This window comes from Ochotona princeps, chromosome 15, assembly GCF_030435755.1.
Source record: "Ochotona princeps isolate mOchPri1 chromosome 15, mOchPri1.hap1, whole genome shotgun sequence".
NCBI lineage: Eukaryota > Metazoa > Chordata > Mammalia > Lagomorpha > Ochotonidae > Ochotona > Ochotona princeps.
In genome coordinates this window covers 30474415-30502125 of record NC_080846.1, presented here as the reverse complement: position 1 = coordinate 30502125, position 27711 = coordinate 30474415, and the positions used below count along the sequence as shown (strand labels likewise).

General features: G+C 36.5%; 1 protein-coding gene across 6 annotated transcripts in view; it reads left to right on the top strand.

The window, feature by feature from the left end:
• OSBPL8 (oxysterol binding protein like 8) overlaps nucleotides 1-27711 on the top strand; it is a 151631-nt gene that overhangs the window by 40402 nt on the left and 83518 nt on the right. For 3 of the 6 annotated variants that reach the window (XM_058673197.1, XM_058673195.1, XM_058673196.1), the window contains exons 2-3: nucleotides 12362-12463; nucleotides 23303-23339. In XM_058673197.1, the coding sequence (XP_058529180.1) occupies nucleotides 12422-12463; nucleotides 23303-23339 (79 nt within the window). In that variant the 5' untranslated portion in view covers nucleotides 12362-12421. Of the gene's footprint in view, nucleotides 1-12361; nucleotides 12464-23302; nucleotides 23340-23462; nucleotides 23518-27711 lie in introns of those variants that run through there. The other 3 variants (XM_058673198.1, XM_058673200.1, XM_058673199.1) reach the window with 2 other exon arrangements.

Here is a 27711-nt window from a genome sequence, read left to right as displayed (position 1 = left end):
GATGGGAAGCCACAAGTTACTGCTGCTTCAAGGCCACCATCATGCAGTAGATTAGGTTGTTATGATTAAGTGGTATGTGTTAAAGCCATTAGCTTTGTTTAATAGGTGCTCCTTTTTTTCCCCCGGATACCTAAATAATAATTTAAACTTCGGAAGAATCTTTCTACACTGCTTTTTTCCAGAAACTTTGTAGGTTAAACAGACAGTGAGGCACCAGTTCCCTGGGTCTCGAGTACTAAAGGAACAAAGGAGAATAAATCTTCTTTAAACTTTGAGTTCAGCTAGTAATTATGTTTAAATTAGGATGATGCCCTGGATTTAGCTTGACAGTTTAAAGAAATGCATCCTCAGGATTGACTCAGTTATTGGACTTTTTATTATAAAAGTAATGCACACCTGAAAATCTTAGAATGAGAGAAACGATTACATTTCAGCTCCTCAAGCCTGCTCCCTTGAGCTTACTGCCAATAACTTTGCTTTTAATTACTGTTTTAACTTCAGAAAATGCACTGCTGGGCCTGTTTTATGGCACAGTGGGTTAAACCACCACTTGGAAAGGCAGCATCCCATTTGTAAGTGCTGGTTTAATTCCTGACCACTCATCCAGCTTCCTGCTAATGCGCTTAGGAAAACGTTGGATAATGGCCAAAGTGCTTGGGCTCCAGTGACCCTTATGGAGACCATGATGGAGTTCCTGGTTCCTAGTCCAGCCCTGGCTATTGTGGAATTTGAGAAGTGAACCTGCGGTTAGAAGATCTCTCTATCTCTCCCTAACTCTCTTCTCCATTCTTTCTCCCTCTGTTCTTGCCTCTCCCTTCTTTTCTCCCTCTCTCTTATGCTTTCAAATAAGTCAATAAATAAATCTTTAAAAATTGCTTCTCTAAGATTTATAGCATTTAATCAATTTTTACTTTCACTTCTGAATGTTGGAGAGACAGGTGTTTATATTTTAAGCCCTGTTTTTTTCCCTTCCTTCAGTGTTTTTTTTTTTTTAAATTATTGTTAGCAGTATGTCTTAGTACTCTAGTATCAAAAGTAAGGGTTGAGGGCACTTACCATTAATTTTATTTTTTCCTTTCGTTTCCACTCTTTTGGTTATGTTATGATTTTACTTTGTACATTTCTGCTTTTTTTTCAGATAGTGGTTTTGTCTTTACATAGATTAAAAATTATATTGAATAATTCTAAAAATTCAACAGCATAAGAATCCTCATTCATTCATTCCTTCATTCATTCCATAGATTTTTATCTATTTATTTATTTAATATTGGAGAACTCAGGGCCCTGAACTTGGGCCTTTTCTGCCTGCACAGATTTACAAGGAGATCTCATCTAGTCTTCTAGTCCTAAATCCCATCTGTCATGCTGACTACCAGTTTGTTTTTTTAGACTGATTTTTTCCCACCTTAACTCTACATTGGCATTTTAAAATGAGCATGTCTGAAAGTTAGCTTCTAATGTCTATTTCTTCCCACATTCATCCCAGTCTCTCTTCTTTTTAAATTTTGTTTGAAAGTGTTGCATTAATTCAATGTAAATCACATTCAGAATTCCACAGAGACATTTTCCAAAGCATAGTTGTTGCGTTTTTAGCTTCTTTGTTACTGGGGAAGGATAGAAGGTTAGATTGAGTAATGAAGTAAAAATATCTATACCTGTGTAGATGGGATATGATTTTGGTGTGCATTCTTGATTAGCTGAGGGTTCTCAAAAAACCAAATCAAACCAGAATCACTAAGATAGAGATTTGATTTCTTTCTTTATATAGATGTGTCTATGTTTCTCTATCTCTCTGGCTCATTTTATTTAGCAGCTCATAATTCTGAAATTTGTGTGGTGTGGTTCAATCCAAAGACAGTCCGTAGGCAGAATTCATTCTTCTTTAAAAGCCTCAGTTGTTTTTAAGACTTCACTTGATTAGATGAAGCCATCCCTCTTTGTGCACAGTAACCTGTTTTCTTCAAAGTCTACTGATTTAAATGTTAACATCTCAAAATACCTTCACAGTAACTTCTAGATTGATGATTCACCAAACAGCCTAGTACCATAATCTCAGTCAAGGTGACACATAAAATTAACTGCTTGTCTAATCAGCACTTGTCAATTTGTCACTCAAACATACTCTTTAAATTATGCTTGTATGCTCTCCCTGTGTCGATTCACAGTGCATTTCTAACTCCTGGTACTTTATACAGTGACTGTGTATGGAGATCATCCTTCAAGAGATGGTGAAGTCAAAATATCATTAGAATGGGCTTTCGTTCAATGATCTGTGTCCTTCTGAGAGGACATTGGGGCAGGCATATGCGGGAAACACCTGGTGAGAAGCCAGGGCTGTCAAAGAGGAGAGCTTGGGAAGAAACCAAACCTGTTGATACCTTGATCTTAGACTTTTATCCTTGTCTGCTGAGGAAATGCAGTTTTACAGTTTAATCCTCTCCATCTGTGGTATGTTGTTACGGCAATCTTAGTAAAATAACATGGGTCATATATCTGTCTCACATGGTTTTCCTGCATACATTACACTTACCCTTTTCCCAGTGGAGGTTGTAAAGTTCTTGGCTGACACTCACATATCTTTTTATCTGAAAGATAACATGATATATGGTTAGCAATACTTAGCATGGTCATGCTGTATAAGAACTGGATAAGAGGGAGGCAAGTAAAGATATTTGGTACACACACAAACATATTTATGGCAAAATAAGGAAGGAATCCGCATAGAAATCACAGTTCTTATTTCTTTAACTGCCTTCTTCCACCACATACTCTGTGTTCCTTTTGCTCTAAACTAGCATCTCAGCTGATAGTGGCTCTTGACCAGGCTGGGTAACCCAAATCACATTCTTAAAGAGTAGTAAGTTAGATTCTGTCTGGATTGGATTATTACAGTTTTTCATGGTCATTACTCACAGGGCATGATAGTACTAGGAGTTATTCTAAGAAATCTCCTGTGTTCCAGATAATTTTTTTTTTTCCGATTGTGAATAGCAGTCTTCATTTCTTCATAGTGATCAGGATCAGTCACTTCTACAGCCCCAGTAACTCTGTTTTATGCTTGTTGGTTCAGAGGCACAGGCAGCCTAAAGTAACCAGGTGGCAGTTACTATGTCCAGCTTAATGGGATTATTGTATATTTTGGTAGAAGTGTTCTGTCTTTGGAATTGAGAACTGTATGGCATCAAAGCATAAGGTTGAAGAGACAGGAGTTAAGAATTTGCTAGTGGATCAGTAGGGGTGATAGTAAAGTGTATGTCTCATTTCCTCTCCCTGGTTGATACAGCTATAAATGTTGGCTTTGAGAGAAGCAGTACTACGTACTGGATATGAGAGAGAGCATGTAATGCCACCTAGTTAGTGATGTAATTGAGTCTTTAAAAAGCCATTCTACTGTCCTATCAAACCAGTTGCCTCAGGTTGGTGGAGAGCATGACAGAATTAGAGAATCTGCTGATCAGTGGACTTATTGCTGTACTTTGTTCCGAAGATTGTTTATGATCCAGAGCTCTGCTGTATGGGATACCATGATGGTGGACAAGGTGTTGTGTCAGTCCACAGATAGTTGTTTTCTCAAAAGTATTGCATGGAAGGAAGGTAAATGTGTATTCAATTGTCCATTCTAATAGAAACAAAATGTTTCCATGTCTGAAGCTCTTTAGTGCAATCTGGCCACCAGTAAATACATAGCTGATGACCACGGGCAATAGTGACATGACTGGGACAAAGTTTTGTGCACTCAGTAATTGTTCTAGTAAAGTCATTCTTGAATGGAAGTCCGTGTTGCTGAAACCAGGCATATTCTCCAGCTTTGCCACCATGGCCATTTAGTTCATTTTCCATTGTGTGATGATAGGACTGAGTTGAGGAAGGGGCTGACTGTTATTATAATGTGGGTCATCCAGTCCACTGGATAATTAAAAAAACCCTTTGCTGGGGTTACCCTTTGGTAAACATTCACATGGGAGAAAGATATCTCTACTGTCAAACATTATCCAGTAAGTATTTCAAACTTTATGAACAATGTGTCCTCTCTGGCATATATTCTTCTCCTGCCTAGTCCCTTCTTTTCCTTCTTCTTATCCTTCTCCTTCTTTGCCTCTTTCTCCTCTGCTTTATTCTTCATCTTCTCCTCTTCTTCCTTCTTTCCCTCCTCCTCCTCCTTTGTCTTCCTCTCCTTCTCCTCCCCTCATCTTTTTCTTCTGTATTCTCTTCTTGCTTCTCTTCAGCCCTTTAAAAATGTAAAAACTGGGGCTGGTGTAGTGGCTCAACTGGCCTAGGAAAGCCACAGCTGGTGGAGAGAGGATGGCCCAAGTAATTGGGACCCTGCACTTATTTGGAGACATGAAAGATGCTTCTGGCTCTTGGCCTTAGATTGAGCTCAGCCCTGGCCGTTGTGGCCATTTGGGGAGTGAGCCTGCAGATGGAAAATCTTTCTGCCTCTTCTCTCTATAAATCTGCCTTTCCAATAAAAATAAATAAATCTTTTAAAAAATATAAGAACCATTCTTAGATCATGTGCCATAGTTTTCTGACCACTGTACCACTCCTGGCATGGATATTGATAAATGCAGCATTCAATAAATGAAAACCATATTAAAAAGAACCCATATTTATAGACAACGAGGATTAAGAAATACATTGCATTTATTTTAATTGTAAATTGGAATAAAGATAAAACATTAATAAGGTATCCAAAACTACATATACCCACATATGCACTTAGTTGTTTTTGTATGTCTGTGTACATGCACACATACACATTGACACACACACGTAAAAGAAATAATTATAAATGACCAAACTTTTAAAAGTGTTAATGACCAGAGTTTAAGTCATAGATTCAAATTCCTGACAGATAAAAATAATTAAATATTTTATTTTACTTGTTTAGAATATGGGTGTGTAAGAGAGAGTGTGTGCATGTGTATGAGAGAGAGACAGAGGGAATTTCCCATCTGCTGATTCATTCCTCAAATACCTACAAGAGTTGGGAATGGAAAGGATAAAGCAGGAGTCATGAACTGTGAACTCAATCTAGGTCTACCAATTAAATGAGTGGCAAGGACCCAGTTGCAATTATCTGCTACCTTCCAGGATGTACATACACAGGAAGCTTGAAGTTGGAACAGAGGTAGGGCTCAAACCTGTGTACTCCATATGAAATGCAAATGTTGCAAGTGACACCTTAAACTTGTAGGCTACCCATCTGCCCCCAGATGATTTTGTATTTTTGCTTGTCTAAATAAATAGTAGTGATTCAGCAACTTCTTTTTCATTCACTAAGTCCAAACATCATTAAAGTGACTTTGTCTTAATTTAAATAAAGCACAATTCCAGACTACTCAAATAAATGGCTTCTGGGTAATCAGTTTTATTTTTTCATGATTTATTTATTTTTATTTGAAAGGCAGATCTACAGAGAAAAGGAGAGTCAGAGATAAAGATCATCCATCTGCTGGTTCACTCCCCAAGTGGCTGCAATGGCCAATGCTGAGCTGATCTGACCGCCACGAGCCCCCTTGCGGTCTTCCACATTGGACAGGGCCCCAGTGCTTTGGACTGCTTTCCCAAGCCACAAGCAGGAAGCTGGAAGGGAAGTGGAGTCGCTGGGACATGAACTGGTGCCTGTATGGCAACCCGGCCTTGCAAAGCAGAGGATTAACCAATCGAGCTGTTGCACTGGGTCCTGGGTAATCAGTTATTATAATTATCAGTAAAAAAGGAAGCCATCTATTTCTAGTATCCAGCCTCTTAAGAAATCCACTTAATCTCAGTTATGTAGTTCTTAAAGATTTCTGCTTTATGGTCCATGGGCTGTAGTCATCTGGGCAATAAAGTATAAAAGTACTGAGGGAAGTATAAAATGAATAAACTGTAAGCCATAACGTTAAAAGTATACATGATCTTATTGATACATAAACATTAACAAACTTTTTAAAAAAAATGAAAGTGCATGTTATTAAATGACCTAGGAACTTTTGAAGTTAAAAAATCAGTTAAGAAGAGTCAAAGAAGGATTCATGTAGAAGGAGATACGAGTAACCTGGCCTTTGCTGACAGTACCTTCTGTATGAGGTTTGGTTGTGCAAAGGCAGTATTTCTGGAAGGAAGAAAGTAGGCAGAACATTGAAACATGAAGGTAGTAAGTAGTATATGTGGAGAATGGCAGTTCAGTTTGCCTGAAACAAAGGCAAAATAACTTTGAAAGCACAAAATAACTTTGAGGAAGGAACTTGTTAGAAGAAATCGTTAATTATTCTTAAAAGCCAAGGTACAGTTTATAGTTTTAATAACAACTGAAGTTTTCTGATACACAATTGACATAAGACATGTGCTTTATTTTTAAATATTTCTTTCCTTCTCTCTCTCTCTTTTTCTCTCTCTCTCCCTTCTCCATCCTTTTCTCCCTCCCTTCTTTTCTCTTTCTTTTTTTCTTTCTAGAGAGGTGGTGAGGCAGACAGATCGCCCATCCACTTCACTCCCCAAATAACTGTAACAACGATGTCTGGGTCAGGCAGAATCTAGGAGCCAGGAACTCTGTCCTGGCCTCCAACATGTGTGGCAAGGGCCTCAAGCACCTGAACCACCTTCCACAGGACCAAGACCTGTTAAAGTTAACCTAACTTGGAACCAATACAACATGCAGCTGTGGAGGCAAGGGAAAGAAGTAGAGGAAGTGAATGCATGAACACCATTTAGAAATCTCCCACTGAATGTGAAGAATCATAGAAGGGCTGCTTTGAGGAAGTGGGTCTGAGAGAAGACCTTATTAGTAGGAAGCCAAATTTCAGTATCATGCATGGACAATGGAAGAACTAACTACAAATTCTTGATATGAATACATACCTTTTTGATCATTAGGTACTAGATAGAACTGACTCAAAAGTCTAGGTACAAAATTTACAGAAAAAAAATAGTTGCTAATGAGAAGAAACTAAAGTAGGAACTTAGAAAATTCCTGTATTTAAAGCAGTTATGCATATTATTTTTTGTTTGTTTTCAAAATGATTATGTATGAATACTTTAAATCAATAGTGAATTTTTTTTAAAGATTTATTTATTTTATTACAAAGTCAGATATACAGAGAGGAGGAGAGACAGAGAGGAAGATCTTCCATCCGATGATACACTCCCCAAGTGAGCCACAACGGCCGGCGCGTACCGATCCGAAGCCGGGAACCTGGAACCTCTTCCAGGTCTCCCACGTGGGAGCAGGGTCCCAATGCATTGGGCTGTCCTCGACTTCTTTCCCAGGCCACAAGCAGGGAGCTGGATGGGAAGTGGAGCTGCTGGGATTAGAACTGACGCCCATATGGGATCCCGATGGGTTCAAGGCGAGGACTTTAGCTCCTAGGCCACGCCGCCGGGCCCAATAGTGAATTTTTAAGTGTTTGGATGAGCTAGACAGGTAGCAACGATGAATGATGCAGTGACAGTGGGCATGTAGGTATTGTATGAGATACAGGTATAAACTGGAGGGTGATTGCCCTTTTTAAAGCAGATATCTGATGCACATTTTTTAAATATCAGAATGTCCCATCCTGACATGCTGCCCCTTTTGCAAATTACAGGAGGAAATCTATAAAATAGCCACTTCTGTAACTGTAGGAAAATCTCAGTAAATCCTTGTGTCCTGAATCACTAAGTTGCGCTATAAAGTGATCTGTACACCTTTTTTGCAAAGTGTTTAAAGTTGATCTTAAGAGGACCAAGAAATGAGAAAAGTGTTCATTCAAAGATAAAAGAAGGAACAACAACAACAAAAAAAGATTCAGAAGAAGCTGACATAAAAAGTTCAGAAAAAGGCGATAAAGTTAGTAGTGAGATATGTCTGAGTAAAGAAAGTTGGCTGTTCCAGGGTCTGGATATTTGTGTAAGTGGAGCTAAACAAACGGTAGAATATGCTGGCCAAGTTGGGATCATCAGAAGAAATACTACTTAACTGTGTCTGTAATGTCCTGTTTGCATATATGGTAGTAGCCTGAAACATCACACTAGCAGTCAATGAGCTATGTTCTATTTCAGTTTCTATCAGTAGTTTCTAGGACTCATTTGTTTGCCCCATGGTTGTTTTCATACTACAAAAGCTAAGTCATTGCAATAGAGATCCTTTGACCTGCAAAGTCTAAAATAAAATGTTTAATTTCAGACCCTTTACAAAAACAACAACAAAAAAAATTTGGCTGCTGTGCTGCACAGATAAACTGAAAAATCTGTCTTTAAAAAAAGAAGAAAATTGATAAAATGGGGCCTGCTTACTTCACATAGGGTGGACTACTATGGAAATTTACTAAAATACACATGACTGATGCAAAAAAGATCGTATATAAGAACATAAACTTTGAGGTGTTTAAGTCTAGATGTTCATAATACGTATAAAAACGAAGGAAGTGTTTGGAGAATTTCCTTTAATCTTAATAATTTGACAGCCTTTTTCATTGAGATCAAAAGATAGTGATAGGCTAGAAATAGAGCTAGTGGATTTACACTCTACGACATTCTTTCATCAGGATGCATGGACAACTAAGGATCACCAGATTCCTAAAGGAAACCAAAACACAAAGGCAAAATGTCCAGGTAAAGAAAAATCAAATGGAGTTTTGAGGAAACAGAGCGGGTTTCCTGAGCAGAAGATCATTGAACAGCAGAACACTTCAAAGGAAGTTTAAGTATGTACTTAGGAAAATTTAAAGGAATACTATAAACATGAAACAAGAACAGACCAGGGTCCACAGCAGTATCCTAGTGGCTAAAATCCTCGCCTTATATGCGCTGGGATCCCATATGGGCCCCAATTCTAATTCTGGCAGCTCCACTTCCCATTCAGCTCCCTGCTTGTGACCTGGGAAAGCAGTCGAGGACAGCCCAAAGCCTTGGGACTATAGGCCTGTGTTGGAGACCTGGAAGAGGCTCAAGGCTCCTGGCTTCGGATCTTTGCATATCCGGCCATTACAGCTGCTTGGGGAGTGAATCAATAGGTGGAAGATCTTCCTCTCTCTCCTCTCTGTATATATGACTTTCCAACAAAAATAATAAAAATTTAAAAAAAGGCCAATATGTAATCAAGAAATAGGAAAGTGTCTTTAAAAAATTAAAGACAAAAATAAAAGTCAGTGGATTGGGGAGTGAAATGAACACAAAATGATTGGTTGGTAAAATGAACAAGTTGATCTTGGAAATAAAATTGATAAATAAAGATGATACTTCCAATATAGTACACAAAAAATGCAGACAGGAATGGGAAATTCCGGACTAATATCAAGAAACACAATTTTCTACATTTGCTTAATAGAAATTCCAACAGAAAGTAATGTAGAAAAGAAAGGAAGAAATAACACACACGCGCACACAGGACTTTTCTGAGCTGAGGAAGAAGATTCACAGACTGAAAACTCTTGAGAGTTAACAGGAATAATCAAGATGAGCTATGCTTAGACAAATCCTTATGTGATTTCATAAGTGAATTCTTACAGATTCATATAGGAATGAAAGTAATCATTCAGTGGTTTTTCTTGTTTAAATATGGTAGAAGTAATTATCCTTTGCCCTTGAGTTTTCAAAAGGCTGGAGAATACTGAAAGCTATCAGAATTGCATAATATTTTGGTGGTCAGTAGTACTGTGTTTTGAAATATCATTTGACAGTAGCAGATTTCCATACTGTGTGCTTTCTCTGGGCTCTCATACTGCTTTATCCAAATGTCTTAGAAGAGAACTTTTATAGTAACTTGCCGGAGTCCAGCTCCAGCTGAGTTTGGAGCTCAAGAAGGGTGCATGAAATAGGCGCAGAGAGAAGAGAGGGACCACTACGATTCCAAGATCATTGTGGACAGTGCGAGAAAGTTGTCTGCTTTATTTATATAGAAGCAATACAAGTTCTTCTTTAGGGGCAGATTGACAAAGCCTCAGGGGGGCACAATTTACAACAGCTTGAGAGATGAATGAGGGAGGATTACACATTCTTTGCTTATTTAGGCTTGCCAGGCCCCACCTGTTCTCCTCAAGTCTGGGCTCTATCTTTGGCGCTGCCTGTGACAACCAGGCCCCTATCTTGAATTATGTATGGGTTAAAAGGTCTGGGGCCTTGGTTTATGGGGATTGGGGCCATTGACATTAGTTGGCCATTAGCCCTGCAAGCTCAGCCTTTAGGGTCACAGTAACAGCATAGCCTTTAGGGTCGCAGTAACAGGATGGCCTTTAGGGTCACAGTAGCTATATTTTTTGTCATAGCAGTTTCAGGCCATACTCCCATCACTTGCATTAGTTTGTAAAATTCTTATCAAGACATTTCCCCGAAGGCATGCTGTATGTCTGGGCCAGATTTCAGGGCAATGGGTAGGCACACAATAAGGTGTCCAGAAACGGCATGGGTTTAATTGTACTCCTATGTGCAGTTAAAGGCCCACTCATCAAGACAGTATCAACAACATTAACTCTCAAGCTCTTGTTGGTTGCAAAAGCCATCTCACAAGGGCAAACAATGCCTCAATAGATTACAAAATTAGTGTGGTGGTTGAGTGTCCATGCGAAAGGGGGTGAGACTGTGTCAGGGTGGTCAGAGAGAAATCCTCTGGGCCCTGCCAAGCAGGGGAGCTGTTCTCTTCACACCTTTGTGTTATTCACACCTACCATATGGACCCCAGCAGTAACTCATTTGCATTTAGATCTCTTTTATTGGGCTGTTTCTTTGGTGGCATTTAGTACAATCTGTTATATAATACTGGGATGTTCTTACTGTTTCTGACCATGCTTCTTACGATGCTGCTGAATTTGTATCTTTTGTTGATATATTCTGCATACAGCATACAACTTAGAACAGGAAGGAAAGTGATTTAATAAAATCAAGGAAATAGCTAGAGAATTGATACAGGTGACACAGCAGTAACCTTTTTGTTTTAAATTTATTAATGGATCCCAAATGAAATTAAGTTAACTTCTTGACATGTCATACTGAATAATGATTTGAGAAAGAAAGAATGCAGTTCTTTTGGTGTGAATATATAAGCCTAACACGTCTTAAAATCCTTCCTTTGATATTGGCCCCTCCATGATGATATGATTCTGCTTTAAGAGACAGCAATGTGCCAACTCCCAAATTTTTTATCTCCAGCTCACATCTCTTTTCTGAGCTCCAGACTCTAACATCCAATTCAGTGCATCCACTTCACTATTACATATACATCTCCAATGTAACACACCCAAAACTGAACTTCTGATCTGTTTGTTCCCTTGTCCCACTCCCCCAGAGTAAATAGCCTTCTTTTTTTTTTTTCTCTTAAGATTTCTTTTTATTATTTCCATTGGAAAGTCAGATACACAGAGAGGAGGAGAGGTAGAGAGGAAGATCTTCCATCTGCTGATTCACTCCCCAAACGGCCACAATGGCTGGATCTGCCTTCAAAATAGTTATAGAACTTTACTATATCTCTTTTATTTTACATTTTAAAATTAAGATTTATTTATTTTTGTTTGAAAGGCAGATATGCAGAGAGAAGGAGACACAGAAAGATCTTCCATCTGCTGGTTCACCCCCCCAAGTGGCTACAACAGCCTGAGCTAAGCTGAGCTGATCTGAAGCCAGGAGCTTCTGGATTTCCCACATGGTTGCAAGGTCCCAAGGCTTTGGGCTGTGCTTGATTGCTTTCCCAGGCCACAAGCAGGGAGCAGGGATTTGGCTAGGAAATGGAGCAGCCAGGATACAGACCGGCGCCCACATGGGATCACGGCATGTGCATGACAAGGACTTTAGCCGCTAGGTTAGTGTGCTGGGCCCTATCTTTATTTTGGAAAAAATTTAAGTACATAAACAGAACAGAGTTCATGTATTTTATACATGCAATTTCAAGTCTGCAATGAGACTTTCTGCCATCCTCCTTTTGTTTTAATATTTATTTATATGTTTTTTCCTTTTTATTATTATTGTATGATACATTCACATAGGCTTCCTATATCTTTTTTTTTTTTATTTTTTTTTTATTTTTATTACAAAGTCAGATATACTGAGAGGAGGAGAGATAGAGAGGAAGTGGAGCTCCCGGGATTAGAACCAGCGGCCATATGGGATCAAGGCGAGGACCTTAGCCACTAGGCCACGCTGCCAAGCCCTTCCTATATCTTTTTGACTTCATCTTTATCTTAATATCATATTTGCCTTCCTGGATTACTGTAATAAAAGCCTCTTGGAGTGTTTTTTCTAGTTTGATTTTCTTCTGAACCCATACCATTCTTCAAATCCATTGCAAAAATTCATTTTTTTTCTCCACTTGTATTGCATTTCCTAGTAACCTCAATTTAAAATGATTTCTCTTAGTGCTTTGTGTTCTATATTGTATCTGTCCTAATATATATGATTTTTTTTCTAGGATTTTCAGGCTTATAGGATGGCTAAACATCAATGAAAAGAGCAGCATAAATCTTGCATTATGGAGGCAGTTTTATCAGATGGAGAAGCTGATCGAATTTCGGTGAGTAGTCCAAATGTGACCTAATGAGAGACTCTCTTTTACAGGTTTAAAGTGTTTAAGTCCTCCAGTCAAAATACATATGTCATAAACTAAAAAGAGCTGTTTAAAATAGTATTTTAAATTATTTGTGATTCTCATCAGTAGATGAATTTATTGGCACACGTTTCTAATGTGCGCCATCTCATTTCCCGTGTCCTGCCAAATATATAGTGTATGCATACTGATACAGTCATTTGTTTTTTTCCTTTTTTTTTGTGTGAGATTAAGAAAAATGTTAAAAGTTCAAGAAATTAAAACAAGTCTTAAGTCATGCACAGCTATTAACAGAGGAAATGAAACAGTCACAATCAGAATTAGGAACATTTGTTATTTGCAGATGAGTTTAGCAAATCTTACTATTCGGTGATTATTATTGAATTCTGAAGTTACAAAAAATATGTAAGGGTGTCGGGTAAAGTGTATTTCACCCAATAATTTTTAAAACATCCACTAGGATGATAGATTAAATGATGTTTTGTAACTAGGAAAAAAATTTTTGCTCCAGCGTAATTTCATTTTCAGTTCTGTTGCATTTTTAGTAATTTCATTACATATTGATTTGTAAACCCTTTATTGAGAATATTTAAAGTCAAATGTTAACTAGATAAAGTTAGGCTGCCACTTGTTTGAAATATAATCTGCTTGGTAGCTTTCTGATTTGTTAGGCAGTAGATTCTTTAACAAATTTATATTATTGGCCCAGAGTGAAGGACAACTTGTCTTCCCTGTTGCTGTGAAACTGAGAGTCATCATTATATTGAGGTGCTTGTGAATTTTAGTTAATTAATTAATCCTCCAGTATAGGAACAGTGTAATGATTGATAGTAGAAAGCGATTTTGCTGGCTTGTGTCAATCTTAGTCTAGCCTATCTTGGGCTCTTGGCTCAGATTTGTTTTTGTTCCCTAAGCTTTCAAAAAAGTTAAACTTTAAAATAGCAACTTGTTAAGGAAGAAAATGGATAAGGCAATAACTTGGCATTCGAAAAAATTTGTTGCCATGGTGATTATAAATAGAAAACTGATGGTAGATTATTTGAGTTTTACTATAATGTCAAAAATACTAAGATTAAAACTTGTCTTTATAATATTTTTCATAGAATGTTAAGTATGGTTTTTCTTAGGTTCTTGCTATAACTGAAATATTTTACATCTTCTGTTGCCAATAAAAATGTCAGCAGTAACAACAGTTGCTGCTTTCTTTCTTTGTTAGATTGTTAGATTGTTCTAGTAACAGCCACTTGTTTATTCTCTTTAATTTACTATGGAAATCATAGGCTCGGAGAGGTTAATTATCTTCTCTACCATCTTATAACATAATGTAACTGAGTTCGCTTTGGTTCTGAATTGTTCACTTCTAAGATAGTGGCTCCGTGCCTAGAGTTACTTATGATTTATCATTTGTTTTGAAGAATGTATCAATATTAAAAGTATTAAATTCTATGCCTGAATCCATGAGCATTATTAATAATGTTTAATTGTTTTTTCAAATTTAAATTGTTATTAAGAAGTTAAGCAAAATTGTTTTAAAAAATAGTTGGAAAATTTTCTTTCTTATTTGTTGTCTTGCAAAATAATATAAATTCGGAGGAAATGATAACAATACTTTTGTGATTTACTGAAATATTTTGCATTTGAAACTAATCCACTTTTTAAGTTAACTAATTATGAAATGTCACCTTTGAACTGCATCGCCTAACCTGGTTACTGTTTAGATGTAAAAGAAGTAGTTTAAAAAATGGGTTTTGTATGATATTTAACTACGCATTAATGTGTGACCTGGGTAACTAATTAAATAATCTGTGTTTCCAGGTGCCATGCCTATTAAGTAAAGATAATTGTATTATCTGTTCCCTAGAGTGGTTTTGAATAATAATTAAGAAAATGTGGGGGCTGGCACCGTGTCTCAACATTCTAACCCTTCCCCCTTAACTGCCAGCATCTCATATGGGGTCAGCTCGTGTACCATCTGCTCCACTTCCCATCTGCCTTCCTGCTTCTGGCCTGGAAAAGTAGTAGAAGATAGCCCAAGTCCTTGGGATGTTGTATTCACATGGGAGACCTAGAAGAAGCTCCTGGCTCCTGGCTTTGGATCAGCTCAGCTCTGGCCATTGCAGCCATGTGGGGAGTGAACCAGCAGATGGAAGACCTTTCTCACTGTGTCTCCTCTGTAAATCTGCCTTGCCAATAAAAATAAATAAATCTTTTTAAATTTTTTTTTTAAGAAAAAGCATAAAACTCCTATTAAGATGCTGCTAATAATTCATTTTCTCTCCAAAAAAATAATTAGAAGACAGGCTTAAAAAGATGAGTTGTTGTTTTACATGGAAGTAGTTGTAGAAACTTTTTTGGGAGAACATGAACATTGAATAGCACAAGTAATTAGGGATCATAGGATTGAAAATGAGCGAGGGGATCCTTCAAGCTTAGGATAGCAGGAGACAAAGCTAAATGGAGAATTGATTGTTCAAAGTTTATTCAAAATAAATGGATAGAAACACTAAGTTAGAGGACAGTGGTTTTTATGAGAATAATAATTGATGTGGCATATAGAGAGCAAGTCTATGGAAGACTCACTGGAAGATCAGGGATTTGGAATTTAGTTCTATAGGTAATGATAATGTCATTGAGAATATTTTTGTAGGTTATTAAGATGAATCTAGCAGTAGGTTATCAAATGATTTAGAAGAGTTTTATAGTAGTCTTGCTATGAGGTCAGGAAACTTGGACCAAGTCTGACTTAAGTGTTCATTAATTTTCTTTTGTTTTACTCTTTTTTTTTTTTTTACAAAAATAACTTGCTAATTCTTTATTCTACTTGCACATAGTTCGAGTTTTGTGATGTTATTAGACTTGGATGAAAAGTATTAAGTGTATCTTGAAATGCTCAGTTTGAAAGGTTTGAGTCAATTTTTAGAAACAATAATATAGACTATATGTTCTTTATTTTAAGCAAAGTCATATGTCTTTTTTTATTAGCTTGTTTTTGTTTGAAAGGCAGGTTTGCAGACATAGATATATAGAGAGAATGGATATATAGAGAGATGGATGCAATGGCTGCAGCTGTGCTGATCTGAAGCCAGGGATCTGGAGCTCCTTCTGAGCTTCCAACATGGGTGAAGTGGCCCAAGGCTTAGTCCATATTCCACTGTGTTTGCAGTTCAAAAGCAAGGAACTGCATGAGAAGTGAAGCAGCTGGGACTCAAGTCGGCACCCATGTGGGATGCTGGCAGTGTAGACAGAAGCATAATATGCTATGCCATGGCCTCAGCCCCAACTCCTATGTTCTTTGAAGTGTTGTTTCTATTACCAGAGGAAGCTACTTTATGTAAGATTTGTGGAGTGATTGTATAAATGACTTCAGAAGAGAAATTTTTAAGATGTGTTAGTCTTTTTTAGTATTTGTAATGGAATTTCAATAGACTGTGCGGTTTTTAATTTTTGAAGTTTGTATAAGTTTAGTATATTCTGTTTCATACTTGGAATCATAACCTTTCTCAGTGTCAAGAACTACAAAGATGATATATTTAAGCAGTTCTTAAGATATAGTCAGTGATAGTGCCCTATAGTCATTTTAAGGTGTATAGAAGCTGGTTGTATATAAACTAAAATTGAAATGTCAATGAAGTAGTCACAGGATGTGGTTAAGAACTTGCATTTTTTTAAACATATTGGTTACTCAATACTATGTCAAATATTTCTATAATGTTGTAAATTGTTGTTGATGTTACGTTGTGGCTTTTAATTGATAAGGATGATATTCTGCTAGCTCTGCCTTCAGACCAGAGATGTTCTCCCCAAGAAACCATTGAATTTATCTGGACAATAGGATGCTGGACTGTAAGCTTGGTATATGCTGCAATGAAAGAATGTTGATTGGATTTGAACCGTAATATTGCACCAAATTGGAGGAATCCGCCATGGGGGGAGGGTACAGAAAGGGGTGGGGGGAATCCCAGAGCCTATGAAACTGCATCACATAATGCAATGTAATTAATATAAAAAAATTTTTTAAATCTAAAAAAAAAAAAGATATAGTCAGTGAATATCTTTCTGATGAGTGTAGATGTAAAACAATTTCTTGAAACTTTCGTTTTTGCGTATTTCCTAGGTAAATTATTTGTGATTATTCTGATTAGTTGATCATAAACTAAAACTGGGGCTGGCATTTGGTGTTTTGACTTAAGTTACCACTTGGGATACCCATAACACACATTTTAGCATGTGGTTTGAGTCCAAGCCCTTTTGCTTCCAGTATAGCTTCCTGCTAATCTATATCCTCGGAGGCAGCAGATGATGGCTGCGGGATTTTGGCTCCTGCCACCCATGTGGGAGATCCAGACAGAGTTCCTAGCTCTTGTCTTTCAAGCAAGTGAATAACCTGTTTTCTTAGTAGATTATCTTCTAGACTACTAATGGTTCTCTTTTTTTAAAAATTTACTTTTTATTATTATTATTATCTTTTTTTATTAATTATTTTGCATTATGTGACAGTTTCGTAGGCTCTGGGAATCCCTCCACCCCTTCCTCGCCCCTCCCCCCTGGTGGATTCCTCCACCTTGATGCAGTATTACAGTTCAAATTCAATCAAGATTCTTTCCTTGTAAACATATACCAAGCATAGAGTCCAGCTACTTATTGTCCAGATGGGTTGAACAGTTTCTTGGGGAGACCATTTCTGGTCCGAAGTCAGAGCTGGTAGAATATCATCCCAGTCAATTAAGAGTCCCAATATAACATCAACAGCAATTTGCAATATTATGGTATTATTATCATTTATGATGCAATTCCATAGGCCCTGGGTTTTCTCATACCCTCTCCCAAATCCCCTCACTGCTCACTGAGTTCCCCTATATTATTGCTATAGTATAGTTCTTCATGAACAGTCATATGTCCATCATTGCGAGCATGGACAATGGCAGAGTCCAGCATCCTATTGTCAAGATATATGTAAACAGTTTCATTAGGAGTCCATCTTTGGTCTGGAAGTAGAGATGCACTCTGCATTGTATTCTCATATCTGGATATGATAGTCCCCATTACACAGTTACTATACATCCCATTAAATGAAAAGCCACAATACAAAATCAACAGCAGAAAGAACAGTAGAAATTTATAACACCATGAAGTTAATAACATGCAGTTAGATATGATAGTTTCCATTACACAGTTACTATACATCCCCTTAAATGAAAAGCCACAAAACAAAATCACCAACAGGAAGAAAAAGGAAATTAACAACACCATGAAGTGAATACAATGTGCTACTGAACGACTAATGTGTCGCTGAAGAAATGAAAAAGAAAATCAAGAACCTTTTTGAAGAAAATGATGCTACTCTATGATCTATAAGTCATTGAAGAATTTAATGAGAAAAAAGTGTTTTGAAGAGGTGAAGCTAAAAAAAAAAAAAACAGTCAAAATCCGTGAGATACAATTTCTGCTGATCATTCTTGGTGAGATATGTCTCCTGTTGGCAACAAATAGATGGGTTTTGTGTTTTTAATCCAGTCTATTGGATTTGGTCTATTTTCTTACATCTTTGTTGAACTTTCTAACCAGGTTGTATTCTACACATTTCTTCTTTGCTATAAGTAGTGGAAATTTTGGCCAAAATAATCTAATTGATATCTACAGAACATTCCATCCCACAGTTGCAAAATATACATTCTTTTCATCAATGCATGTAACTTTCTATAGATAGACCTATCCTAGACCATAAAGCAATTCTCAGCAATTAAAAAAAAAATTGAAAGCATACCATGCATTTTTTCTGATTACAATGGAATGAAGTTAGAAGTTGACAACTTAAGAAACATATGCAAACATATGGAGACTGAATAATATGTTCCTGAATGTACAGTGGGACACAGAAAAATATCAAAAGGATAGTCAAAGTCATTCAAGTGGTTTTTTAGTGATTTAGGGATCTAATCACATATATGTCTTAGAAGAAACTCTATGAAACCAGTCTAAGTGGTGAATTACTGAGGGGTAACAAATTCAGACACAGAATAGCAGTAACAGGCATGAGATTAGAGGGTAAATATGAGAGATTTAGAAGGTGTAGGGTCTTTAGAATCAGTTCCTGGCCTTAAATTTAGGAGTGGAAGAGAGATGTACAGGGAGAAGAAATGCAAATGAGAGGTTTGGATCTCCTCCATTTTTCTGTTGTGTGATCAGAAGGAAAAAGGTGAGAAAAGATTAATTCAGCTTTGGATATGTGGAATTTGAGATACTTGTATTCAGCTGAAGATGTATAGTTTCTGTTGGAATAACTGAACTTTGTCATTGTTGTGTAAAGTAGCCAGAGGCAATATGTAAATAAATGAGTATGGCCTGTGTTCCAGTGAAATGGTATTAACAGAGAAAGGTTTCTAGCACGTGGGCAATGACTTGGTGACTCTAGTTCTACAAGAGCATATAATATGCCTGACTTGTTCTGACTTTGGAAAATGCAATCTGCATGTCTACATTAAAGTTTATCTTTTATTTTTAACCTAATTGTTTTAGCAATTGCAGATGGGCATTCTTAGTTACATTATTTCACGAAGAACAACAAATGGATAATACTCTTGGTTACTTGCAGGCTGTAATTATAAATATTCGGAACGTTCTGAAAACTATTTGACTACTTTGAGTGCATTTCTATAGGAAAGTCGACATCCATTTTAAAATTTTCATTCACATAGAAACGAATGGGTTCTCTAGCATTCTTAACAAGTAAATGAGGATTTTTATTTGAAAATTTTTATTATTTATTTTTATTTGTGCACTGCTAGGTTTTTAACTTGATTTGATTAAACCAGCTTTGTAGGCTAGCTTTTGATTGTTGTATTATTTCACCTTTGGCCAATCAGAGCCTTGAGTCCTGAGTTCTTTTTATAGGATCTTAGTCATTTTTGAAAGCTTCCTTCTTCTGCCATATGACAGTATGTTCAGGACCACTGTATATATTTTGTATCTTTAGCAAAAAGCCTAGAGGAATGCCTCATGTTTTAATTTTTGACAAGCCATATGAAATATTTGTATTCAGTATTGCCACAGCAGTTTTTACTTTGTTTATGTGCTGATAATATGATAATGAACACTATAAACTAGATCCTTAAGTAAGTCAATAAAAATAAACTAGCAATTTATAGTTTATCAGTATGCAGTATATGTCAGTAATATTAGTTATGACAAAATATGATCCTCAATTAACTTATATCCTGTTTTCCATTAGCATCATTACAGTGGCTCTGGGAGGATCCTAGTTTAATACCTTTGTATCCACATCCTGTACAATCCTTTTCTGAAACTTAGTTTTCATTGTGGTTCAGCATTGCTTTTTTGAGTGTTTGAACTTGATTCTTAATTCTGCTGTCCATTGTATAGTTGTTTCTCATGCTTTAATTTCACTGGGTGTAAATTCCCAGGAATGGGGTAGCTTGGTCATATGGTAGATGTAGCTGCAGATTTCTGATAACTCTCCATAGTTTATTCTGTAATGGTTTAACGGTTTATATTCCCACCACTAGTGAATCAAGGTACTCTTTTCCCCACATCCTCAGCAGCATTTGTTGTTTTCTGATTTCTGAATGAAATCAGTGAGGTGAAACTGCATCATGTTTTTTATTTTCATTTTCCTGGTGGCTAGTGTGCCTGATCATTTTTTTCAAATACCTGTTGGCCATTTGGTTTTAATTCTTTGAAAAATGCCTGTTCATGTTATTTGCCCATTTCTTAACTGGATTAATTTGTTTTGTTGTTGTTGAGTGCTTGAGTTCTTTATAGATAAGGTGTAAGATAGGAGTCTTATTTCATATTTCTATATGCAAAAATACGACTTTTCTATAACATTTTTTATAGAGACTCTCCTTTCTCCAGAGATTGACTAGGTAATTTGTCAAAGATTTCAGGTGTGTGAATTAATTTCTGGGGTTTTTATTCTGTTCTTTTGTTTTATATGCCTGTTTTTATACCGGAATTAGGCTGTTTCTAATGTTTTGGAAACTGGTATTGTTATGTCTCTGCTTTTTTAAAAAAGATTTTTTTTTTTTTTGGAAAGTCAGATATACAGAGAGGAGGAAAGACAGAGAGCAAGATCTTCTGTCCGCTGATTCACTCCCCAAGTGAGCCGCAACAACCAGTGCTATGCTGATCGGAAGCCAGGATCCAGGAACTTCTTCCAGATCTCCCACAAGGGTACAGAGTTCCAAGGCGTTGGACTGTCCTCAGTTGCCTTCTAAGGCCACAAGCAGAGAGTAGGATGGGAAGTGGAGCAGCCAGGATTAGAACTGGCGCCCATATGGGATCCTGGTTCGTTCAAGGCAAGAACTTTAGCTGCTAGGCCACACCGCTGGGCCCTCTGCTTTGTTTTAACATTGCTATAGCTGTGGATGTTTGGAATGTCTTGTGTTTCCTCATTTTAGCATCGTTTTTTTCCAAATTTGAGAATAATGTCCTTGGTAGTTTTCTATTTGTTTTGTTTGCTGTATCATTTGATGCATACATGATAATATGTTCATAGTACTACTCAGTAATATTAGCTTAATGAGTAGTTGAAATAGTTGCTATTTGACTCTTTAGAATCTCAATCCAAAAAAAGGATTAATTCAGTTGTGTCAGATTATATGACATACACATGAAAGTAGGCAGAAATGATGATTTAGGGAACAAGTACTCAGAAATTGCTATGTGGATTATTTTCTTGCAGTAAACAAGGAAGGTATATGGCTGTCTAGAAGTTAATATGTGTTATAAATCAATAGAATTTGAGAATGATAACAACACTATTTTACTCCAAATAACAAAATCAACTGTAAAACTTCAAAACATATTTGAAATTAAATACTCCCAAATATGTACATGTGTGAATAGAGCTGTCATTTTTGTTTAGGAAAATTAATTCAAGTCTTGGGAAATCAATAGTTGCCCACATCAACAGTAGAGAAATATTTTTGTGTTAGCTGTTTATAAAGCATTTGCAAGTTTTTCGCAGTTTTCTTGGTCAATTTCCTAAAGCTTAAAGTGTATTTCAGCTTTCTAGTGTTATAGTAATTACTTAATAACTCATAACAAATTATCTTAAAAATAACACAGCTGAAAACAATAAGCGTTACCAAATTTTGGTGTTAGGAATCCAAGAGGAGTATAATTAAATATTAATGACTCAAAGTTTGTCAAGAAATTGGGAAGGGGACACTGCTGTAGGCAACACTGAAAGCTGGATTGGGTGGTTGGAGGATTAGAGATCAGAGACCTGTTTCCAAATGTGCTTAGTAGTTATTGGCAAAGCTTAGTTCCTTCACCTTAGTAGGTCTCTATGAAAATGCCTTATGAAGTGGTAGCTGGCTTTTGCCAAAGTCCTATTTCCAAAATGATGTGTCAGAAAAAGTATAAACAAAATGGAAATCATAGTCTTTTTATAGTAGAATCTCAGAAGAGACATGCCTTCACTTCTGACATATTCTGTTCATTACGTTCAGCATACATTCAAAGAGGGGATTATTTGCCAGGAAGTGGGAGTCACCGGGGGTCATTTTAGAGATTGACTACCACAAATACTTTAATCTCTTCACACAAGGCTCATAGTTGTGATAATTTCGCCGTCAGTAATAAGGACTTGAGCACAAGGAGTTCATTGTAAGCAAAACTGCATTCTTCCGTTTCAGCTGTGAAAATGAAATCACTTTATAGAACAAGAATCAGTATGTGTGGGCAATTGCTGTAAATAAATAGAGCCAAAAGCCTTTCAAGTGTTGGAACACAGCACCAAACAATGAGAAGTAGCCTTTAGGGACATAATCAGTCTGAGATTTTCTCAAAGGAGGTGACAGAAGCCCAAAGCAAACAGCTGCCAACATGCCTTGCTGGCCATAGCCAATTATGATTCCCTTACTCTCTTTTAATAATAATGTAGTTATTAGGAATAGTTGGTTTAATACCTTACCATGTAACTAGGGTACCTGAAACTCTGTTCCTACCAGGTGGAACAAAGCACTGGTCCATTAGAGTAATGTTGTGTATTAAAGTAATAAACAGAAGGTCAGCTATATTTTTTCTATTTCTCTTAGTTAATTCAAAATTCTTCCTTTCAGGATTGGGTCTTCTGACTTTGTCCAGACAAGATGCTTCATATTTGGTGGATCTTGTAACTTAATGAAATTTATCTTTCTAATTAAAATTTCTTTTTTTTTGCACTTTCTAATTAAAATTTCTTTTTTTTTTTTGCACTTGAAAAAAAATGTTCTGCTTCATTGATATCTTCCCACAGTTCTTTGCACAATGCTTGGCATGTAATAAGCACTTCATTGACATTTCTCTTTTTGTAGAAGAAACAGACTAAATCTGCCTAGTGTTTCATGCTTTCATGGCATGCAGAACTAATATTTAACAGTGCATGGGTGTTAACATATTTTTACTTTTTCTAAAATTCAGGGAAGGAATAACTTTTGCCTCTCCTTTATATTTCTAAATGTTTTTACCACTCTTGATTTATATCTTGAATTACAGTAAAAAGTAATTTTTGACAAGCAATTTTTTAAGCAAAATTCTTGGATGATTTTGCTTTTTCCTTCCTACCTTTTTTCCAAATTTAAAACAAGTATTTGATAATGTCTAAGTCATAGATTTTTGGTATAGAACAGGAAATTTCTTGTAAATTATGACTGTTAGGATTGTTGTGCATGTGCTTTCTACTTATAAACTAATGCTATTTTCCTTGTCCTTTTATTTCACTGCTGCTTCCATCCTGATGCATTTTGCTTCTTCTTCGTTTGGACTCTATTTGTTTGCTGCTCAATTACTCTGCATTAAAAGCTTCTTGGTGATAGCAAAGATGTCCTTGGGCAATCAAGTAAGTAGCTGAGTTTAAATGTCACGTTTGGGGACCTGGTGATATTTTAATGTGTGCTTATGAAAGTCAAGGTATTTCATTTTTGATTTATTAAGTCTTCTACTTCTTTCTAGACATTGCATACCAAGTAAAGAATGTAAATGTTCTTTCAGTACTCAGTGTCCATCTGTTCTCATTGGTAGACAGTATTTATATGTTTACATCTTAATGCATTATTTACTTGATTATTCAATTCATAATTTAGGACCTCTTCTTCATGGTATCCCTTTCTAGTGTCATTGGTAAGTGTATTCCAGGCAACTTTGGATCTGGAGATGGTGCAAGCAGTTTACTGCCATGTAAAAGTGAGAGATATTGTCTTATTCTGCTAATAAATAGATAATCTGGCTATCAAATTTTATTTATTTATTCTTTTGAGATTTTTAAAAAAATTTATGATACAATTTAATAGGCTGTAGAATTTGTCTTACCCCCTTCCCAAATTCCTGCCCCACTACTGATTTCCACGGTATTATTAAAACAGTGTAGTCCTTCATAAGCAGTCACAAGTCCATCATTCCGCTATTTAAAGTGTATCCTGACATTGCAAGTATGGACAATGGCAGACAGTCCAACATCCTTTTGCCAAGATGTATTTAACAGTTTTCTTTCGGAATCCATCTTTGATTTGGGTGTAGACATGATATTGCATTGTGTCTTCACATCTGGATATGATAGTCTGTATTACACAGTTACTATGCATTCCCTTAAATGAAAAACCGTAAAATAAAATGAACACTAGGGAGAAAAATGGAAAAATTTACAATGCCATGAAGTTAAATAGCATGCTACTTGAATGACCAATGTGTTGATGAAGAAATGAAAAAAAAAATACCTTGGAGAAAATTATGATACTGTATGACCCATGAGCCGGTGATAAATTCGACAAGAGACAAGAAACAATTTTGAAGAAATGAAAATAAAAGCAAAAATATCAAAACCCATGAATTGCAGCGACTAAAGGGCATATTGATTTAATGTTTTGCTTGAAGGTTGACTTGTATCAGAGAGAGCATGTATTTGTCTTTTTGGGATTGACTTAGTTCATTGAGTATACTGGTTTCTCATTGGGACTGTGAAACTTCTTTGTACTTCATGATTTTTAAAGTAAATTTGTCTTACTTCAGAGATTTAGAAGATATATTCTTTAAAATTATAGAACTTTAACTGCAGTAAATTTTACTGAATTTTCTTTCTGGATGTACAGGCTCTATACTGTTCTAGCTTTGGGTGTATTCAGTGAATAAAACATGGCCCCTGTCCTTAAGGATTAGTTGATCTAGTTGGAGAGTGGTGGAACAAATTCTATATTGAAAGAATGGAATTACTCAGATTCAATGAACTTCTGAGACTTACCTACTAAAACATTATTTTATGAAGTGCTTGAAGCTAAAAACTAAATATCCTTAGGATTTTCAGTTTCTGAAAATTTTATAGGAATTTACATTGATTTAGAAAGTTAGTATTTATTTCTAAATAGTTATCTGTTCCAAATTATTATCACTGCTCCAGGTTTCATGTTTTTCATTGGCCAAAAGGCCTACAAACTGAAAAATTAGTGACAACAGAGTTTTCTGGCTATAAAATGTAAGTCATTGCTCTACTGTTGTCTAAAGGAATTATGAGATATTTTAAAAAATAATATGGTAAACTTACTTCATTCTTAGTAGCAGCAGTTGACCTTATTTTAAATATGTTGTGGTTAAAAACTCAGTGTTATTAGAATAGTAGAAATGTTCAAAGCAAAAGCAGGGGAAAAAAGCAAATGTCGAAATATTTTTTGTTTTCTTGTTTGATAGTTGACAGATAAATGAAGACTGGTAATTTGTACTTAAAATAGAAGACATTTCCTGAGGTTATGTATTTTACATATATGAATTAAAATACCAATATATGTGTTTGAAGTGAATGTATAACATCTTCTGGCAAACATGAAAAGGCTCGGCTGTGTAATTATAAATAGAGACCACCTGTCTTTTTTGTTGGTGGTGGTTTTTTTTTTTTTTTTTTTTTTTTTCCGGTTTTCTGAGTTGAGGCTGTAAAGCGTGAGAAAGATTGAGGTCAATTCCATTTGCTGTTCACTCTTCAAATGTCCACAATACTGAACAACTGGAGCAGGCTAAAACCAAAAGCCAGGAGAATCTTTCCAGACCATCCATATGGATGATTGGACCAAACAACTGGAGCCATCCACCTGCTGTCTCCCGGGGTTCACATTAGCAGCAAGCCGGAATTAGAAATTGAACCACAGAACCTCTAACACAAGCTCTCTAAGATGGGGTGTGGGCAACTTAGCTACTAGGCCCAAAGACCACCCCAGAATTATTTTCAGTGAAGTAATTTCATATTATTTCTTTTTAGAATCTGTGCAATTGATGAAAAAATTTGAAACCAGTGTGATTTATGCCATCTATAAGAGGAAGCTTTGCATTTACAAACGTTATTTGTTAACTTTAAAAATTCCGGCGATGCTTGGGATGCCTGGTCCAGGTACTTGGACTTGCCTACAAGAACATGTCCTAATTAATGAAAAAGGTAGAACAGTGGACACAGGTCCTGTTGTAACAGGAGAATATGGCGGGGCCCGGCGGCGTGGCCTAGCGGCTTAAGTCCTCGCCTTGAACGTCCCGGGATCCCATATGGGCGCCGTTTCTAATCCCGGCAGCTCCACTTCCTATCCAGCTCCCCGCTTGTGGCCTGGGAAAGCAGTCGAGGACTGCCCAATGCGTTGGGACCCTGCACCCGCGTGGGAGACCTGGAAGAGGTTCCTGGTTCCCGGCATCGGATCGGCGCGGATCGGCCCGTTGTGGCTCACTTGGGGAGTGAATCATCGGATGGAAGATCTTCCTCTCTGTCTCTCCTCCTCTGTGTATATCTGGCTGTAATAAAATGAATAAATCTTTAAAAAAAAAAAAAAGGAGAATATGGCAGCACATTTGGTGCTGTAGCAGAACAGAGAAAACTGGAAAACTACCCCAAACAATTACAGAAAAAATCTAGGTGAATGGAGTGAATGGACACTGGGAGGGTGACATCATCCTCGGATCAGTGAAAAACACAGCACTTCAGAACTATCCAAGCCACTTGAACAGAACCTTTGGAATATGTACACATTGAGACCCTGGGTTTATTTGAGCTGGTGGTTCCTCATCCCTGGGTACTGGGATGTGTGAAAAACCGTGAGAGGTTTCCCCCTTTGTCTCTTCTGTTCCCCTAGGAACAATAAGAATAAACAGCAAATTTGGAAGCAGTGAATTCACCCAATTTTCCCTAAACCTTGATCCTTCCCAGCCTGATCAACCATGTTCTCCTTATTATAAAAATAAAAGAAATTTTAAATAAGAAGATCTTGTCAAAAATTTTGTGTCTTCTTTGTGCTTCCACTTAGATGAAGCAAAAACTTACATAACTTTGAAGCTTATGAAATCCCTCAAATATATTGAATTCAGATAGGAAAGGCTCTTAAGTATGTTATTCTTTGAAAGTACATCTGGTGTGTTTATTATATTGGTGTTATATACAGTAGAATATATTGTTTGATTATTTTAGTGTGATCTGCACTAGAGTACCAAAATAGGTTACTTTACTTACAGTGTAACCACCAGAGGGCACTGTAGCTTTATCATTAGTAGGTGAGCCAACTGTTGTAAAAGATACTGGATTTGTGGAGTGATTCCTATCACAGTTAAAGTCAGTTATTTATTTGGTGTCAGCCAGATGCCAGGAAATATGGACAAAAAGTTACTATCCTTTATTTCCATCCAAATAGTCCACTAGCGCACACATAGCATAGGATATCATAGTTAACTTTTGTGTTACATAGAATGTCTTCCATTGATTTAGTTTAGGCTTTTGAATGGAATGAGAAAAAAAAAAACAAATAGAAATATGGCTTTTCTGAGTTTTTATAGACTAATGCACTCTGTTCATTGCTGTTTTTATATATTCAAGGTGAGAGCTGCTTGCTTTCTTTCACACAGTGAAGTTATTTAGGACCTTGAAAACTGTATGTTACTGATGGAATGTAGAAGCATGGTCTGTTAGTGTAGTGGTTCATCTAAATTTTATTTTGTTAGCCTTAAATGTTTTATCTGATAATAGCAAAATAACCCATTTGTGATATGTGAATGGTAAACGTCGCACGGTGAGCATGTATTGAATCTGCAGCTCAAGAATCTTACAGATGCCTCATGTATTTCTTTTTTTGCACCTGCTTGTGAAGATTGTAATAAAGTTGTATGTTTTGTTACTCTTTGTTTTTAAAGAGTTTTTTTCTGTTATTTAAAAAGTGCATGTCTGTAACCAAGTTTTGGTCTCATTTACACTTATATCA